General features: G+C 58.6%; 1 protein-coding gene across 4 annotated transcripts in view; it reads right to left on the reverse strand.

Moving 5' to 3' along the window:
- Nucleotides 1-3,876: 3,876 nt before the first annotated feature.
- The window catches only part of FBXL18 (F-box and leucine rich repeat protein 18), a 46,421-nt gene continuing 31,188 nt past the window's right edge, over nt 3,877-19,109 (reverse strand). Inside the window, exons 5-6 of one of the 4 annotated variants that reach the window (XR_014839944.1) lie at nt 13,446-13,819; nt 11,288-12,242 (exon numbers count right to left, since the gene is read on the reverse strand). Coding sequence is in view for 3 of the 4 variants with exons in the window: in XM_021086043.2 (XP_020941702.1) it covers nt 13,585-13,819 (235 nt within the window). In the remaining variant the exon portion in view is untranslated. Of the gene's footprint in view, nt 4,296-11,287; nt 13,820-14,106; nt 18,279-19,109 lie in introns of those variants that run through there. The other 3 variants (XM_085016337.1, XM_021086043.2, XM_021086045.2) reach the window with 3 other exon arrangements.

Consider the following 19,109-nt stretch of genomic DNA (forward strand, 5'->3'; position numbering starts at 1 on the left):
GCAAAAAGTGACTTCCCAGTTTCAGGGAGGATCAGGCCATATTCTAAAAAGCAACAGGTCTGGGAAAATTAGCCCTCAGATGGCAGAGGCCTGTGGTGCCTGACGATGCCACAAGTGCCAGGAGCAGGTGGGGTGGGGCAGGTGGTTGGCCTGGGGATGGGGTCCTGCCCCTTGCTCACCAGATCTCCAGGCCATGTCCCAGAGGAATGCCACCCTAGCCACTGCGCCTAACTGGCCCGTGCCCACAGCCCGCCGTCCAATTCTCTCGGCAAGCATGCTGCCAGCTTCTGCACCACCCGAGCCGTGCTGGAAAACTGCCCACAAGTTAAAAGAGATTTCTTTCCAGCAGACACTGCTCTGGCGGATTCGAGGCTTATCTTCCCCTTCCAGAACGAGGGTTGTTCATTTCACTTCCTAAAATAAAATAAAAAAACCTAAACCACAAACTGAAAAACAGGTGGGGCCGTTTCAGGATTTGGCTGGAGCTTGTCTGGGAGCTGATAAGGAACAGCAGTTGCTGGGCGACACAGCAGCGAGCCAATGGGGAGGAGGGCCCAGCGTTGCCGGGGCGTCCCCACCGTCCCCCAAGAACACAACTGCGCAGGAGCATAAAGCGAGGTTGCACCCCTAAGTACTTGGGGGTCCAGAGGAACAGGGAGCAGAAGAGAGGAACCCACCCATGCAGAAATAATGAACCTTTTTTTTTTGGGGGGGGGTGGGCTGTGCCCGTGACATATGGAGGTTGCCGGGCTAGGGGTTGAATCGGTGCTGTAGCCACCAGCCTACACCACAGCCACAGCAACGCCAGATCCTGGCTGCGTCTGCGACCTACACCACAGCTCACAGCAACTCTGGACCCTTTAACCCACTAAGCGAGGCCAGGGATCGAACCCACGTTCTCATGGATGCTAGTCGGGTTCGTTAACCGCTGTGCTACGATGGGAACTCCAGCAATGGAGCATCTTAGCAGAGGAGACAGGGATGAGGGACTGTGCTTTGAAAGCATTCAGGAGCAAAGGTACATCTGACTTGGGAACCGGGGCAGGAGTCAGGGAGGATTTTACGAGGGGCGACCGATGGGCAGTCCAGAGCCAGGTCTACAGAGATGGGCCACCGGGCTCTGCCTTGGCCCAGCTCTCCTCTACCACATCATGGGCACCAGGGCCCAGATGCTGCCTGATCACACGTACAGCTGATCCAAAAAGCCGGGCGATACAAAACAAAACCAAGTCTGCAGGGCACTCGAGGTGGTTGGGGGCGGGGAGAGGGCTACAGCTGTGACCCCTGCGGACCGTGTCGCTGTGAGAGCTGGTGGTCGGCTGGTTAGAAAGCGGGACATGGAGTTCCCGTCGTGGCGCAGCGGTTAACGAATCCGACTAGGAACCATGAGGTTGCGGGTTGGGTCCCTGCCCTTGCTCAGCGGGTTAACGATCCGGCGTTGCCGTGAGCTGTGGTGTAGGTTGCAGACGCGGCTCGGATCCCGCGTTGCTGTGGCTCTGCTGTAGGTCGGCGGCTACAGCTCTGATTAGACCCCTAGCCTGGGAATCTCCATATGCCACGGGAGTGGCCCCCCAAAATAGCAAAAAGACAAAAAAAGAAAAAAGAAAGAAAGGGGGACATAACGACATCCACTCCAGTGAGAGCCGAGTTAATACAGAAGTTGTAAAATGACACCTGATACGCCGCCAGGAACCCATAAAAATAAGCCGCTGTTATTATACTTGTAAGCTGTTTCAATGTAGTATCATCGGAAGAACTCTGCTAATTGTACAAAAAAGGCTGGAAGCTGAGGACACACGGGACGACGTCTGTCACTGGCATACCTGCTCCTCCCCGCTGCTCCGTCTCCTTTCGCCCCTCCCGCCTCCCAAGCGACACGTCCATTCATAGCTTTTAGCCTTTAGCTCGTTTCCAGCTCCTCCACGAAGCCTCTCCTTATTCCTGCACGGAGAAAACACCTCTTCCTCCACCCAAATCCCCAGTGGCCTCGATGGCTCCCAACTTTTTTTTTTTTTTGCCTTTTAGGGCCGCACCTGCAGCATATGGAGGTTCCCAGGCTAGGGGTCGAATTGGAGCTGCAGCTGCCGGCTGACGCCACAGCCACAGCAACGCCAGACCCAAGCGGAGTCTTCGACCTACACCACAGCTCATGGCAACGCCGGATCCCCGACCCACTGAGAGAGACCAGGGATCGAACCCGCATCCTCAGGATACCAGTCAGATTTGTTTCGACTGGGCCACAACGGGAACTCCCATGGCTCCCTGCTTTTGAATAGTTATTTATGGAGACTCTGCAGGTGTTATTTGTTGCTGGACAATAACTTACCCCCAAAGGTAACAGCACAAACAATGAACAGGTGTTTTGTGACACGGTTTCGGTGGGAAGGACATCCAGGAGCACCTCGGCTGGGTGGTTCTGACTCAGGCCCTCTCTGGAGGCTGCAGTCAAGCTGCTGGCTGGGGCTTCTGTCCAAGATGGGTCCCTGTCGTGGCCGCTGGCAGGTGGCTTCAGTTCTTCGCCACGGTGACCTCTGCACACGGCGGCTTCTACATCCCGACGGCAGGGCAGCCGGCTTCCCCGGGGCGAGGGGTCCGGAGGGAGGGAAGCTGAGCTGCAACATCTCCTCCGACCCAGTCCCCATCATTCCTGCCCTACCCTGTACTCAGGTCAGCCCTCTACGGGACAGGAGGGGACCCAGGGGACGGAAGACCAGACGCAGGGATCACTGGGAGCCATCTGGGAGGCTGGCCACACAGCATCCTTTGGTTCCTTCCGGAATTTACGCTTTAGTCCACCACGGAATATTCCAGCTCGACATCTTACTTTTAGGTAACACTAAACAAACGTGTTAGAGGCAAAGAAACTTGAAGGTGGAGCCGTCTACCCCTGGCTGGCTACATTTTGTTCAGCTAAACCCCGTCTCCCCCTCCTCCACAGAGGCAGGTGAAGTCCCCCGGCTTGCGTGGACCAGCGGAAGGAAGAGAACTGGGGTTGGGGGAGCCAGTGACTGCGGAGGGAGGGAGGAAGGCCCAGGGGTGAGGTGGTGATGTGTCCTGGGGGCTGGACGGCAGAGGTAGTCACGAGTGGGGCTGAGAAAGAAGAAACAGCACGACAACAACAAACACAAACGGAGAGATGGCAAAATGCGCTGAGGGAGCGCCTTTTGTGGCTCAGTGGTTAACGAACCCCACTAGGATCCATGAGGATGCGGGTTCAGTCCCGGCCTCGCTCCGTGGGTTCAGGATCCGGTGTTGCCGGGAGCTGTGGTGGAGGTCCCAGGCGGGGCTCGGGTCCCGCGGGGCTGTGGCTGTGGTGTAGGCTGACGGCTACAGCTCCGATTCGACCCCTAGCTGGGAAGTTCCACCTGCTGTGGGTGCGGCCCTAAAAAAAAAAAAAAGAAAGAAAGAAAAGGGCTGAGGACTTGGAGAGACATTTTCCCCAAGAAGACAGACCGAGGGGAAAAACATGCTCGACCTCACTAAACACCTCGACAGACAAATCAAGACCTTCATGAGGCGCCGCTGCACACCTACCTGCCAGGCTGGCTACGCTCAAAACCCAGAAAATAACAAGGGGTGGCAACGAAAGGAAGAACACCGAACTCCTGCGCACTTGTTTTTCTTCATTTTTGTTTTTTTCTTGCAGGATCCAAGCCGTGTCTGCAACCTACCCCACCGCTCACGGCAATGCCGGATCCTTAACCCATGGAGCAAGGCCAGGGATCGAACCCGCATCCTTATGGATACTAGTTGGGTTCCTTACTGCTGAGCCACAACGGGAACTGCAAGGTTACCTGTGGATGGGGACAGGATTCACAGGAGCCAAAAGGGGGAGGCAACCCAAGGGTCCATCAGCGGATGAATGGATAAACACCATTTGGTCCAACCACACAATGAAATACTATTCAGCTTTAAAAAAGGAAGGAAATTCTGACCTATGTGACAAGCTGGAGGACACTGTGCTGAGGGAAATGAGCCAGACACAAAACGACGAATCCCTTGGGACTCCACTTCTGTGGGGTCCTAGATATTCAGGGTCATGGAGCAGGAAGTGGAGGTGGCTGCCAGGAGCTGGGGGAGGTAGGCTGGGGGGCCGGTGTTTAACGGGAACACAGGGTCCATTTGGAAAGACGAAAACGTTCTGGAGAGGGCGGTGCTGACGGCTACACAGCAATGTGGATGTGTTTCACCAAAAGAATGGATCAGAGGACCAGATGTAAACACGAACGCCACACAATTTGTTGGAGAAAGCATGAGAGACAAATCTTTAGTGACCTTGGGTTTGGCGAAGATTTCTGAAAAACAACACAAGTGCCAAGTTATAAGAGGAAAATATTAGTAAGCTGGACTGCCTCAAAAAAAAATTGTTTGTTCTTCAAAAGACATTATTTTAAAGAACCAAAAAGGCCACAGGTTAAGGATCTGGCATTGCCCCTGCTGTGTCGTGCGTCACTGCTGTCACTCGCACGTGCTGCAAACGTGGCCAGAAACAGAAACAGAAATGGCAAGTCATAGCCCAGGAGAAAAGATACATCTGACGAAGGATTTCTTCAGCTATTCAAATAGCAACAGCATGGCATTCCCTTGTGGCTCAGTGGGTTAAGGATCCGGCTTTGTCACCACTGTGGCTCAGGTTACAGCTGCGGCAAGGGTTCAATCCCTGGCCCGGGAACTTAAAAAAAAAAAAGGGGGCACAAGATTGGAAGAGACCCTTGACCAACGAAGATACACTGATGCCACATAAGCACCTGACAGGATGCTCAATGTCGTTAGTCCCTGGCAAAAGGCAAAAGACAATCAGCAGGAGGTTCGGACACCAGCTGGAAAGGAAGGAGCCACGTTACCCAGTGTTGGGGAGGGTAACGCACCCTCGGCTGCTGGGGCGGGGGGCGAATGGAGCCATCACTTCGGCAAACAGTTCAGCACTTTCTTAAAAAGCTAAACAGACACCGACGCAGACACTTCGCCCTGGGTTTTTACCCGAGAGCAAGGAAAGCGAACGTCCGTCCACACACCAATGTTCAGAGCAGCCGTCTTTGCAAGAGCCACATCCTGGGACCCGGGCAAACTCCCAGCAGCAGGTGAACGGACAGACGGACGGGAGTGGGGGATGGGGCACGTGGCCGAGGGCACACACGGGGACACAGGCCACAGCCACAGGCCTCTCCAAGTGCCTCGGGGCAGCTGAGACCCTGGTGCCGTGGGGCTGGCAGGTGCCCGGTGACCAGATGTGGTCTTTGATGAGTCGAGAGAAATGCCGGTGGGAGTTTCCGTCGTGGCTCAGTGGTTAGCGAACCCAACTAGCGTCTATGAGGACACAGGTTCGCTCCCCGGCCTCACTCAGTGGGTCAAGGATCCGGCGTTGCTGTGAGCTGTGGTGTAGGCCGGCGGCTACAGTTCTGATTCAACCCGTAGCCTGGGAACCTCCATATAATGTGGGTGCAGCCCTAAAAAGACAAAAAGACCAAAAAAAAAAAAAAAGAGAGAGAGAGAGAGAAATGCTGGTGCCCACCGTGGGCCCAGCAGGTGCTGGGGCTGGGAGCCGGCAAAAGCCCTGACACCCCCAGTTTGAACTGGGGGGGACATGGCTGTGCCCTCCCCCCTTGAGTGGGGCCAGGGGGCGGCCATGGCCACGCCAGGATCTGCTCCCATATCACCCCAGCCTCAGCAGCCCCCAGGCCCAGGCAGAGGGTGGGGGGAGAGGGAACCCCACCCCTAAGGCCCCATCACACCCAGCCCTGCAGCCCCATGGCTGTCGAGCCTCAAGCGTCTCAAACACGTATGTATCTAGTCACTTGCGATGGAGCAGGACGGAGGACAACGTGAGAAAAAGAATGTAGATGTGTATGTGGGACTGCGTCACCTTGCTGTGCAGGAGAAAACTGACAGGACGCTGTCAGCCAGCTCTAATGGAAAACCTAAAAATCATTAAAAAAATAAAACAGCACATATGCAAAGCCTATCACGGGCAGACTGGGTGGGGGGGGTGGGGGGAGATCCTCCTGGGGGGGGCGCGTGGGGGGACCCAGCTGTGATCAGGCAGGGGGGGGCCTCCAGGGCCGACAGCCCCCTTGGACCTGAGCCTTTCCGGCTCCCAGCCCCCACCCCCACCCCCACCCCCACCCCGAGGTGTCCCTCCAGCGGGGCTGCCAGGACTCGCTTCTGGGAGGGAGGCTCTAAAGACCCCACCCCCCCCTGCCTGGGCCCAGCTCGACTCGGGGACAGATGCCAGCAGAAAGGTGGGCGGGAGGACAGAAGCGGAGGAGGCCGATTTATGGCGTAAACACAGCACTTGTGTGTAGAAGGAAAATATTTTCTTTGAACAAACAAGACTCTCAGCCCTGTTTCCCAGAAGCACTATTATCTCCGAACAGCACTGCTTCCAAAAAGAAAGGAAAAAAAAAAACAAAAAAACCCAAAAAACGGGCAAGGGATAGAGGGAGAAGCAAAAGCTTTCCGGCTGCAGAACAAATGCTTGGGGGCTGCGGGGGCCTTTGCAAGGGGTGGTGGGCAAGGGTGGCGGCCCGGGGGTGGGGGCCGGGGAGCCCAGGGGCCGGGCCAGGGTTGGCAGCACTGAGGCTGGAGTTACTCTGGGGACCACACTCGTGCGGGGCCCCGAAGTCTGGCCCATGGCCAGTGCCCAAACCCTGCACAATTACCCAGGACCTACTGTGCACTGGGTGGGGGCGGGATGGGGGACAGGTGGTGTGTGTGTTTAGACAGCAAGCAGCACCATGGGGCCAGGGAGGGTCCGCAGTGTTGGGACTGGCTGGCTTCTTTTCTCTGCCACCTGCGGGTGTGTCACTCGCCTGCAGGCCCAGCACCACCCACACCCACGTAAAGCTGGACAATGACCCTACTGCATCCAGGGTTTGCTGTGCTCGACTGTTGGCTTAAGATTTAAAACTTTATGTTATTTTTGCTTTAAACAGCCACACCCACAGCATATGGAGGTTCCCAGGCTAGGGGTTGCATCGGAGCTACAGCTGCCGGCCTACACCACAGCCACACCAGTGCCAGATCTGAGCCGCATCTGCCACCTACACCACACCTCACAGCAACACAGGATCCTTAACCCACTGAGCGAGGCCAGGGATCAAACCTGCAACCTCATGGCTCCTAGTTGGATTCGTTTCCTCTGCGCCACAACGGGAACCCCGAGATTTAGACCTTTAAAGGCATTCTAGGAACAAAAATCTCTAGTGTCAGTTTTTTGCTTTTGTTTTGACAGTCACAAGGGTTCCCAAAGCTTGACTTGTGACAAACTGGTCGGAAGAATTGCTACCTTTTCTTCCTTCTTTGATTTTTTTTTTTTTTTGTACAGCTCATGGCAAATCCACTGAGGGAGGCCAGGGATCGAACCCACAACCTCATGGATCCTAGTCGGATTTGTTTCTGTTGCGCCACGACGGGAAGTCCTCTTCCTTCTTTGAGTGAATCCAAGTCCCCAGACACTGAGCGGCCAGGCCCAGCCGATGCCCAGCCTGGGCGCTGAGACGGGACAACGGACCAGCATCTGCCCCGGGAGTGGCTTCTTACCGTCCAGGTGGGGATGGAGGAGCCCGTGGAGCCTCATGATGCAAACCGACTCCTGCTCAGTCCCGGGACAAGGCGTCTGTTCTTTCTGGGGATGGACGAGCCACGTGCACTGACACCTCCAACTCTAAACACTTTTGGACCCTGAAATTTTCTTCCTAAGAATGCTTTCTGTCCTGGAGAAAAAACTAGGCGCAAATACTACGTTTATAAGAAGGCTCACCACAGCATTGTTTGCAAAAGCCAAAAATGAGAAACCACCTTGATGTCGAATCATTGGGAATCAGATAATAACTCGAGTAAATAATTAGAGCTGTCACCAGTCTCAGTGTGGATGACGGGAGGCAGAAATAGGTGCACCACAGAAACCATCAAAACGAACACGGGGCAGGAGTTCCCGCCGTGGGGCAACAGCATCAGCGGCGTCTCTGGAGCCCTGGGACACAGGTTGGATCCCCAGCCCAGCACAGGGGGTGAAGGATCCGGGGTTGCTACAGCGGCAGCGTAGGTCAAGACTGTGGCTTCAATCCGACTGCTGGCCCAGGAAGTCCATATGCTGTGGGGCAGAGGGAAAAAAAGCATTACTTGTTAAACGAGATCGAAATCAGCATAAAAGAATACCTTCACAAGGAAGACTTGCACCTGAGTTGGAAGCAGCTTCCAGTTTGCAGGAAACACAGATGAGGCTGAGCGGCTCTGAGGGCGGCCGTCAGCAACATGCAGACAGTGGGAAGCTCTCCAGGCCCGTTGGCGCAGGCTCTCAAGCTGTAAATTGTTCAGGAGAGAGACAGAGGGACGGGAACCTCTGGCCAGGACTTTCGGCTCAGCAGATGGAAACTGTGCAAGAGCGAGTGAGCCGAGCTGCGGGGCTGTGAGGCTGGTCCGAGAAGCAGCGAAGGGCGCGCTGGCTGGACAGGCGACACGGGAGGGGGCGAGGGAGGTGGTGGTGACCCGAGTGGCAAAACTCTGCTTCCACGCTCGATGATAACTCAGCAAGCTCTTTGTTTTCTGCGATTTTCGGCAGTCATTTTTTTTTTTCTCTTAAGAAAAGGTTAAAAGAGGAGTTCCCGTCGTGGCGCAGTGGTTAACGAATCCGACTAGGAACCATGAGGTTGCGGGTTCAGTCCCTGCCCTTGCTCAGTGGGTTAACGATCCGGCGTTGCCGTGAGCTGTGGTGTAGGTTGCAGACGCGGCTCGGATCCTGCGTTGCTGTGCCTCTGGCGTAGGCCGGTGGCTACAGCTCCGATTCGACCCCTAGCCTGGGAACCTCCATATGCCGCGAGAGCGGCCCAAGAAATAGCAACAACAAGAACAACAACAACTAAAGACAAAAAGACAAAAAAAAAAAAAAAAAAAAAAAAAAAAAAAAAAAAAAAAAAGAAAAGGTTAAAAGAAATGCAGGCCTTTCACGCCCTCCCCGCCAAGGAGGAGAGCGGGGCTTTGCGGCTTGAAACCACACAGTGTCCCCTGGCACGCGGCCCGGAGCAGGTGGCCGGCGGCAGGCCGTGGCTGCAGGGAGGGAGCAGAGCCCCCCTGGCCTGTTCTGCAGAGCAAGGTAACAGGGCACAAAGCATATGGCTTCTCTCTGCTAAAAACCCGGCTAAGTCTTTGAAGGATTTGCCCTCGGCCCCCGGAGCCAGGGAGGGGTGCCTGGACCCCCTCGAGGGCTGGCGCCGAGCTCTCCTCCCCCCACCTTAGGAAGGGCTCGTCCCCATCACCAGCGAGACGCTGAACCGACCTCACAGGATCCAGCCTCGTTCTGGGTAGCCCGCTCCCCCAAAGACCCCTCCACTAATAGCTGGTGAATCCGTGTGCGGCTGGTCCAGATTTCGCTCTGCACCAGCTCATCCTGCGAAGGCCTCTTTTTGAACCAAACTAGGGCACCATATCCTGAAGGGGATCTTGCAACTTGCCTTTGGGATTAATAAACCGTGAACGCTTTTCTGTTTTATTAGATCTACAGCAGATCTGATCTTGCTGAGAGCTTCATTCTAGAATATGCTTTTGTTTTTGGATTTTTTGTTTTTGTCCTTTTGTCTTTTTAGCGCTTCACCCGTGGGATACGGAGGTTCCCAGGCTAGGGGTCCATTCGGAGCTGTAGCCGCCGGCCTACAGCACAGCCACAGAGACAGGGGATCTGAGCCGCATCTGCAACCTACAGCACAGCTCAGGGCAAGGCCCGATCCTTAACCCACTGAGCGAGACCAGGGATGGAATCTGTGTCCTTATGGATGCTAGTCAGATTCATTAACCGCTGAGCCACGACGGGAACTCCTAGAATATGTTTTTAATGACATTTTTTTGGCTGCACCCATGGCATGTGGAAGTTTCTGGGCCAGGGATGGACCCCAAGCCACAGAAGTGACCTGAGCTATAGCAGTGACAATGCCAGATCCTTAACCCACCAGGCCACCAGGGAACTCCCTAACGAAATTATTTTATTCACTTCGTGGGTTTTTTTCTTTTTTTTCCGCTCCAGGGGCATGTGCAAGTTCCCAGGCCAGGGACTGAACCCGAGCCACAGTAGCAACCCAAGCTGCTGCAGTGACAACGCTGATCCTTAACCTACTGTGCCACAAGGGAACTCCTCATCACTTTGTTTTTATGTGGATGTTTTTTGCTTACATTTCAGAATTTCATCTGTGCCCAACAGAAAATCTGGAAAAAGAAGAGAATTAAAACACACACACCAGGCGTTCTCCGGTGGCCTGGTGGTTTAGGAGTCCCTCCTGTGGCTCAGGTTCTCTCCCTGGCCTGGGAATTTCCACATGCCAGGGGTGCAGCCGAAAAATAAAATAAAAATAAAATAAAATGGAACACACACATAGAGAAATCTTTCTACCTGCAGGAAATGCACCTGCATTTCCTTCCTGTCATTCTTTGCACCCGAGGCATATGGAGGTTCCCAGGCTAGAGGTCCAATCGGAGCTGCAGCTGCCGGCCTACACCCGAGCCACAGCAATGCCAGATCCTTAACCCACTGAGCAAGGCCAGGGATCAAACCCGCCACCTCATGGTTCCTAGTCGGATTCGCTTCCGCTTCGCCACGACGGGGACTTGCTTTCCCGTCATTCTTGGACTCCCCTGTTCTCCTCCCTCACCTTGCAGGCGGCCCGTGAGTGCGGGAAGGATGGGAGAGGGAGTGGGGACGCCCCGATGGTGCATCCCTGACCTGCTGCCGACACTGTGTCACTACCACAGGCTTCGTGGTTTAAAACAACCCGAGTCAATTTTCTTACAGTTCTGGAGGTCAGGAATCGGACTCCAGTCCCACTGGGCTAAAATAAAGATGTCACCGGAGCTGGGTCACTCCGGCGGCTCCAGGGGAGAGTCCGTTTCCTGGATTTTCCCGGCTTCCGAAGACCGCCTGCACCCTTCGCCTGCGGCCTCTTGCTCCAGCGGCGTTGGGCTGAGTCTTCCTGCTGCCGCCTCCAGGTCCCCCTCGATGAGCAAGGGCGCTCTTGACTCCAGCGGGTCCGCCAGGACAGCCTCCCCATCTCAAAGCTGCTGCTGCGCAAGCCCAATTCCACTCTGCCGGTGACCCGGCACAGCCGCAGGATCTGGGGACAAGGGCCTGGACATCTTCGGGGCCATCTTCTACCTTGGCAGGTGGCCTGTCCTGAGGCTGCCCCCAGGGCCCCCGTGGGAGGTGAGTGGGAGCGAGAAGCTGGGCTCCTCTGAGACCACACCCCCCAATTCTGGAATAACCCACTGGGGGTCGCCGCCCTCCCTGGACACAAAGGCAAATGGTGGGGTGTCACCATTCGACAGGACTTACGTCCTGTTCCATTTATTAATTTTAGGAGTTCCCGTCGTGGCTCAGAGGAAAGAAATCTGACTAGGAACCATGAGGTTGCGGGTTCGATCCCTGGCCCTGCTCAGTGGGTTAAGGATCCGGCATTGCCGTGAGCTGTGGTGTAGGTCGCAGACGCTGCTCGGATATGGCGTGGCAGTGGCTGCGGTGTAGGCAGGCAGCTGTAGCTCTGATTGGACCCCCAGGCTGAGAACCTCCATATGCCACGGTGTGGCCATAAAAAACAAAAAAAAAAAAAGAAAAAAAAGAAAGAAAGAAAATTAATTCTAGTTTATCTGCATTGCTCACTCGCATGGCTTAATAATCATCCGTGTCCTGGGGAATCAGAACATTGGAAATCAGGGCGCTTAGCAAGTAAAGCCTCCCTCCCCGTGCAGGGAGCGGTCGCTGGGGGGCCTCCACGTCCCGAAGCCAAGGGCTGAGCTGTGGGCCACCATCCTTTGCAAAGACGCTAAACCCACCCCTCAAAGACAGCTCTGCTTCTCCGGCTTCCCGAAAGCTCCTCCCAGCCTTAAACAATTCCTCCTTAGGCCCAGAAATTTCACCACCAAGAGTCTCTCCTAAGGAAAGAATTCTAAATACAGACAAACGCTCGGGCCCGAGGCTATTGGAGGCACGTGGCGTAGTCAGCCCGTGGTGGGGACAGGCCGGAGGGCAAAGCCGCATCCCTACCCTGACGGGTCAGGGAAAACACAGCAGGAGGCTTCTGCCGTGGTGGGCGTCAACCAGGACCCGAACCGAACCTGCCGATCCGGCTACAGACGGTTTAAAGGCCACAGACGGTTTAAAGGCTGAGAACAAAGGCCCGAAAGACATGAACCAAAAGGCCGGCAGGGGTTCCAGGGGATTGTTCTCTCGCTGTGGTTCCTCCTGTCGGCGTGTGTCCAGGCTCCTGGGGCGAACACGACAGAGAGTTCCCCTTTAGCTGAATCGTGTGTAAAATCAAGGCGGTCCCTTTGTGCGGGTGTGACACAGGAGTGCATGCGCGAGCCTGCCAGTGACGGGGAACTGCAGTGTATGTCTGGATGTTGTGTGTGCAGTGTCTGCGTGTGACTGGCTGTGAACATGGATGGGTGGGCAGGTGTGAGGACAAATGCTAGCTAGGATTATCTGTGGGGGGGTGTGCAAATGTACGTGTGAGTGGATGCCTGCGTGCAGGTGAGTGTGTGTCTGTGTACATGAGCGTGTGAAGGCAGGAGGGCACCTGTGTGGTGTGTGAGCAAAGAGGTGAATATGTGCACGTGTGAATCCCCGTAAGTGCTCGTGTGTGAGTGTGAGATGGGCAGGAATGTGAACGGGCGAGGGTGGGTGTGAATGCAGGTGGGCGAGGGCCTCGTGAGCCTGACTCAGTGTGTGGGGCATCTTGTGTGGACTGTGGAGTGTGTGTGCCAGTGTGTGATTCTAAGTGTGACTTCACACACGTGCCTGTGAGAATGGTTGGGACATGCGTGTGTCATACAAACACGAAAGTGGGGTGTTTGTGAACCTGCCTGTGAGGGCGGTGTGAGTGTCAGGTGTGTGTGGATGTGTGCACGTGAGCCTGTATTAGGGTGTTTGTGAATCTGTGCGTGTGCAGTTGTGAGTGGATGAGTGTGTGGGGTGGTGGTGAATGTTGGTGTGTGCACATGTGCGAAGGCCCACGACTGAGGCTGTGTCCCTGGAGGGGCAGCCCCTGTGGTGGGGAGGGGACCCCCCTGGAAACCCTGCCCACTGCCCACCAGGAAGAGGCCCGGAAGCGACAGCGTGGCTCCCATCCCCCCCCCCAAGGCAGCCCAGCCCCTGCTCAAGTCTGCAAACCCTTTTGGGGGGCTGCTGCAGGAACCCCTCGCACCGTCCACCCGTGGCGACACCAACGTGGGTGACGGCTCAGGCAGCATCGGGAAGGACGGAGGCTCCTGCCTGCACGCTACCTGCAGCTCAGGTGACTCCCGCCTCAAGGACCAATCCCGGGGCTCAGGAGGCATCACCAAGCCCTCCTCGGCCCACCTGAAGGTCCCTGCCCTGGTCACTGTCCTGCAGCACCTCTGGAACCCACCCCTGTCCACGGCCCCTCCCAAGTCCAGGTCCTCCCCAGATGCCTCCCCACTGCCCTGACCTCAAGCCACCATCCATCCACCGCTGGCTGCGGGCAGATCCCTTTCCCAGAGCCCAGGTCCCCTTCAGGAAGCTTCTGCCTGAAACTGCCGCTACAAACAAGCCAGTCACCAAAAGACAAACACGGTACGATTCCACTCCTATGAGGTCCCTAGAAGAGTCAGGTTCACAGAGACAGACAGTGGGACGGGTGCCAGGGGCTGGAAGGCGACTGGAGTTGGTGGGCAGAGGGGCAGAGTCTCCGCGCGGGAAGATGGAGAGGGTTCTCGAGATGGGGGGTGATGGTTACACGACAAGGTGAGGGTACCGACTGCCCCGAACCACAGCATCACAACGGTCCAGTCGTAAACCTCGTGCCGTGCACATTTGCCACAACTGAAAAATATAAACATGGGTATCAAGTAAAAATTAAACTGACTGGGTCCCCGCAGCCCCGGAGCCTTCATGTAGAGGGCGGCTCCAGGCCACACAGGGTCCCTGGGGGCCCGCCCATCACCCCCCGCCCCCCGCCATGCATCTCATGTCCCCATCCAGGGACCCCCAACCGGCCCCAGTCTGTCCTCAATGCCCGAAAAGCAGCACCCGCCCTGGGGGGACTGCAGAGGGGTCAAAAGGGAAAGGTCAGGGGGCACCCCTGCTGGAAGCACCACACAGCTGCCGGGTTTTCTAAATCAAGTCCACTTTATTTGAAACTTTCCACATGCCACAAATTTACATGGAAATACCCATTCAAAATGTAGTTGGAACACAAAATTCAGGAGCGGCCTCCCCGGAGGACCGGGAGGTCTGTCATCGAAAGGCAGGTGACACGTTCGGTCATTTAGCACCTGGTCACACACATGCTGCGGGACACACTGGCACTCACCTCCGCCCCCCTCAAAACCGCTCACCTGCTGAGCACAACCGGCCAGTGAGGGGCGCGGTCTGGGGCTGGGAAGGTCCAGCTGCGGGGTGTCAGGTGCACAGGCGCAGGCCCCTGCCCGCCCCCCTCTGCAAAGCCCCTCCCAAGTCAGATTTAGCCCAAGGGCAGCCTCTGACTCTGCCCTGGTCACCCCCATCTCCATGTCCAGCAGGCACCCCGACCCTGTGATATTAATGCAAAACCTCATACTTCAGTGTTTTTTGAAAGACCATTATTATTTTTTGTCTTTTTAGGGCCACACCTGCGGTGTATGGAGGTGCCCAGGCTAGGGGTCCAATTGGAGCTGAAGCCGCCGGCCTGCACCAGAGCCACAGCAACGCGGGATCCGAGCCACGTCTGTGACTTAACACCACAGCTCACAACAGCGCTGGATCCTTAACCCACAGAGCGAGGCCAGGGATCGAACTCACAACCCGATGGTTCCTAGTCGGATTCCTTAACGGCTGAGCCACGACAGAAACGCCCTTTAGAGAGTACTTTAGACCACAGTGGTCAGCCTGTGTCAGCCCCGCCGTTCGTTTAAATCTCTGTGGGCATCTGTCCATCTCACAAGACCTCGGACGCTTCTAATTAGAATCCTGCGCCCCGGAGGCCAGTGAGACTGGCGACCAGGCTCTGGGTGCCTGAGCCCCTCCGAGCAGCCCTGTCCCTTTCCTGTCGGAGGGGCGGGAGGGGACTCCAGCCTCCCTCGCCTCGGGCCTCACCGGCTGCGGCTGCTGGTTCAGACCCTCGGGCCGGCAGAGGCCCCCCCCCCCCCCCCCCCCCCCCGCCTGGCCCGGCCTCTGCCAAGCCTCTGCCCCCGGGCCCAGTGGCCTGCGGCTCCAGGGCGACTAAGGGGTGTCGCCCTCGGCCCCCCGCCCTGCGCAGCCGGCCGCGGGGCCTCGGAAGGGCAGCGGGCAGGCGGCGGGCGCCCGGGCCGCAGCGCCTGAGACCGCAGTGTCCTCAGCCCTGGGCTCGGACGCCAAGGCCCCCGCACGTCCCGAGAAGAGCCGCCGAGGGCGGGGGGCGGCGTCTGCGCACCTCCGGGCCCGGCGGCCGGCCTGCTTGGCGGCGCGGCCGCGAAGCCACCGCCCCAGGAGCGGGCCGGGCGGTGGGCGCGCGGGGCAGAGGCAGAGGCGGCCCCGGGAGTCGGGGGCGTCTCAACAGAGAGAGAAAGGCCCTCAACGCCTCCTTCTCGCCCGCCTCCCGCGCGACTCCGGCGCACGCACGCACCACGCATGCGCACCATGGAGCCGGCCCCCCCCGCATACCACACGCACACGTGCGGGCACACAGATGCACACGCGGGCACACAGATGCACACGCGCGCACACACGGGCTGCAGTGCGGACCAGGCTCCTCTCAGCAGGCAGCATATGGTCAGCCGCTTAACAGCCCCGTTCTGCCAATTGGGGACCATTAGGGTGGGTTCTTTTCCCAGCGTAAAAGGCTGCAGAATATAAATTGCAATTAACACCGGTGCCAAAATAGCACTTAGCGAGAATAAGCACATTATTAACATCTGGTGAGTCCTGTCTCGGGCGTAGAAGCAGCGGAAGTTCTTGCTCTAAGTAAAGGATGGTTGGGGGGCACTAAAAATACTAAGCCTACTGTTCGGGGGCTGCTTTCCAAGGCCGCTGGTACCTCAGCCTCTCGTGCACCGCCCCTCCTTCCCTGTTCGTGGCATAAATGATGCTGCTGGTTAAAAGTGCTTACTCGTGAGAAAAGGCCCTTCAGGCAATGCCTGTGGATAAACTCCTAGTGGAAAGATCCCTCTGGGGCCTGAGCCCACGCTGCCCTGGAGGACAGGAGGAATGTCCCCAAGCAGGGCCCAGAGGTCCCAGAGGTGGCCTGGGCTGCGCTGTCCTGCAGGTCAGGCTGTGGCTGGCCACACCCTGGTGTTGAGGGTAAAGGGCAGTCAGCCACCACGCTGCCCCCTTCCGGGTCCCCCTCCTGGGGTCTCAAGGTACCACTGGAACGGAGTACCCAGGAACTGGGGGGGGGGGGGGCACGACATCTCAGACCTCATCCACAGCTGTGTAGCCCTAACAGGGCCTTGGCCCTGCTCCTCAGGTCAGGTCAGGACCAGGAAGGTTGAGGTCAGGCTGTAGCTCTGGTGCAGGGGATTCACCAGGAGGGGCTGGCAGACAGCTCTTCCAGCTGGGAGGCCAAAAGTTGAAGCCACAGCCCAGCGGGTAAGGAGGGTACCCTACGCTCCAGGCAGGAGCCAGCTGCAGCCACAGCAAGAAAAGCAGGGTGCGGGAGGAGGCCCTGTCTGCTCAGTGAAGGCAGCTGGGATGGAAGGAGGCTGCCGGACAGACGGCACTCATGGAGAACCAAGCAGGGCACTCGGGCTGGCGAGTCCCGGGACCCAGGCCCTAGGAGCACTTGGCTCCCGCAGCCGAGCCCGAAGGCCTCCCAGACCCCTGAGCCTGGTGTGGTGGGGCTGCTGGGCTGTCTGCCTCCTGAGAAGCCAGGGAAGGGCAGGCGAATGAAGGCCCTGGGACCGGGTCTTTAAAGGGCCAACTGCGGGCCAGGCTACAGGGGACAGAGGAGGAAGACAGGGGGCAGCCCAGACAGGCGGCAGCAGCAGCATGAGGCAGGCCTGGCAGACTGTGCACCCTCAGCCCAGAGGGAGAGGGATGCCAGGGGCCAGACGGGCCCCAACCCCCGGGGTCCTGGGGAGGCAGGCTCTGGCCACACCCAGGTGCCCCTGGCTAGAAGCTGCTGCGACAAGGCTCAGCGTTTCCTGGAAGTTTCCAGGAGCATCACCGGGAATGTCGGAGGCGAGAGGGTGGAGGGAACCCACCCAGGGTCCCTCAGAAGCCCAGAGGCCAAGGGGCGTCCCCGCTGGGAAGGCTGAGGCCCTGGACCCTGGGAGGCCGGCCCTCGTTTTTGGAAGAGCTGCGCTGAGTTTTTTTAAAGTGCTCAATGAAGCTGTCTGCAATGGGGTAACGTGATCGCTGCCCGGGCCTCACACACCCATTCGGCATTGTACTATTTCAAGTTTTTCTCGTGAAGCAGGTCTATCGGTTTCCCCGGAAACACGGATCTTTACAGGGGCCTGCGGCCTTCAGAGCGGGAGGCCCTGCCCAGCGCTCCTGGGTCCCCGCCCCCGGCCGGCAGCCGGTCCTGAACCTGCCCGGACAGCATCTGGCTGGAAACTGCCGGAGACACGACTGGGCTGAAAGGAACGAGAACCCAAACCTGCAGCCCCAGCCGCACCACCTGCAAGGTCCTCACGGCCTCAGGCGCGTGGCCGCGGGGGAGCCGCAGGCACGCCGTCACCAGGTGGCCGTGCAGGAGGCCGGCGTGGACGGCGCACAGGGCGAGAGCGTCCACCAACACACAAGCACGGCCAGCCCGCACCGGGCCCCCTGCCCAGAGCCCGGAGGCAGGGGACCAGGAACACGAGAGCAAAGGGAAGGACACTGCTGGGCATGGGGGGACCCGGCCCCCGAGGAGTCGGCGCCCCGGTGGTGTGCTCCTCACTCGAAGGCCGCCCTCGCGCCTCCTCCTCCTCCTCGCGCGTCTCGGCCCCAACATCACGGAGCGGAGTCCCCAGCGGCCCCCGGGGGACGAGGCGGGGGCGCGGGATGGTCAGGGAGGGGGCTTCCTTCCTCTTGGGGCGCAGAGGGGATCCCGGGGCCTGCGGGCGCGGGGAGCAGCAGCCGTGGCGGAGGCCGGAGGCCACACGCCTGTCCGGAGCAGTCCTGCCTCCTCAGCCACGGAGTCTCAGAGGCCACAGGCGGCGACGGGCGGGGGGCCCGCTCCTGTCACCACCACAGGTTTGGGGGCTCCTCGGCCACTCTGCTCTTAAATAGGGTGACCTCGTCCAGGTGCACCATGGGGACGTCCCGGATGACGTCCGTCAGGCCCTCGTGGAGCAGAGGGAAGACGACGACGTTCAGCGCGGGCCGCTCGGCCTGGAAACTGAACCAGAGGCGAGGGTTAGCAGGACCGCGAGGGAGGCCGAGGCCGGGGGGCGGCCGCGGACAGGCGCCTCCGGGGCCCCTCGGGCTGGGGGGGTCGGGGCTGCGGTGCCCTGTCCCACTCGCCCCGCCAGGCCGAGGCGTCGAGGCCCAGGGAGGCCAGCCTCCCCGCAGCAGGAGAGCAGCCTGTCGGGGCAGACCCCCCACATGCCTGGGCAGCAGGGGGTCCCTGGCCGCAGGACTGACGGCTGTAGCCAGCGGAGGCCCCACAGCCAGGACACCCGCAGGGGAGTGAAGGGAGGGGACTGGTGGCCAAACCCAAGTGCCCACAGGCCACCCTCAGAGGACACACACTCCCGCCAAGTGGTGCAGCCCCTCTGCCAGGAGAATAAGCCAAGGTGGCCGCGGGCAGCCACGTGCCTTTGTCTGAACGTGACCAGCGGCGGTCAGACTGTCCTCCCACCTCCCGCAGCCAACAGGCTCCGCCCCGTGGAACGGATGACAATTTCCACGGAGTAGCTGCCGGGCCGGGCACCACACCAGGCGCCCACAGACATTAGCTCATGTCACCCTCCCCTTGAGCCCAGGTGGCCAGCCAGCGAGGTGACAGCCTGGCCATGGCCCCCCCAGCCGGTCAGCAGCAGAGTGGGCCCCTCGCCTCAGTCACAGCACCGTCCCCACTTGTCCACCCATCCTGGGCAGCAGCCAAGAGAAAAGCCAAGTGCCAGCCTGGAGGGAGCTGGAGGCGAAGGGGGCGCAGGGGTCCCCCCGGAGCCCACAGGGGTTGCAGGAACCAGGGCGCCTCTGGTCACAGGGGAATATCCATCCCGTG

The sequence above is a fragment of the Sus scrofa genome, chromosome 3, assembly GCF_054392235.1.
Source record: "Sus scrofa isolate SSC_HxYL_T2T_F1_AM1 chromosome 3, Sscrofa_HxYL_maternal_Yorkshire_Landrace_v2.0, whole genome shotgun sequence".
NCBI classification, from domain to species: domain Eukaryota; kingdom Metazoa; phylum Chordata; class Mammalia; order Artiodactyla; family Suidae; genus Sus; species Sus scrofa.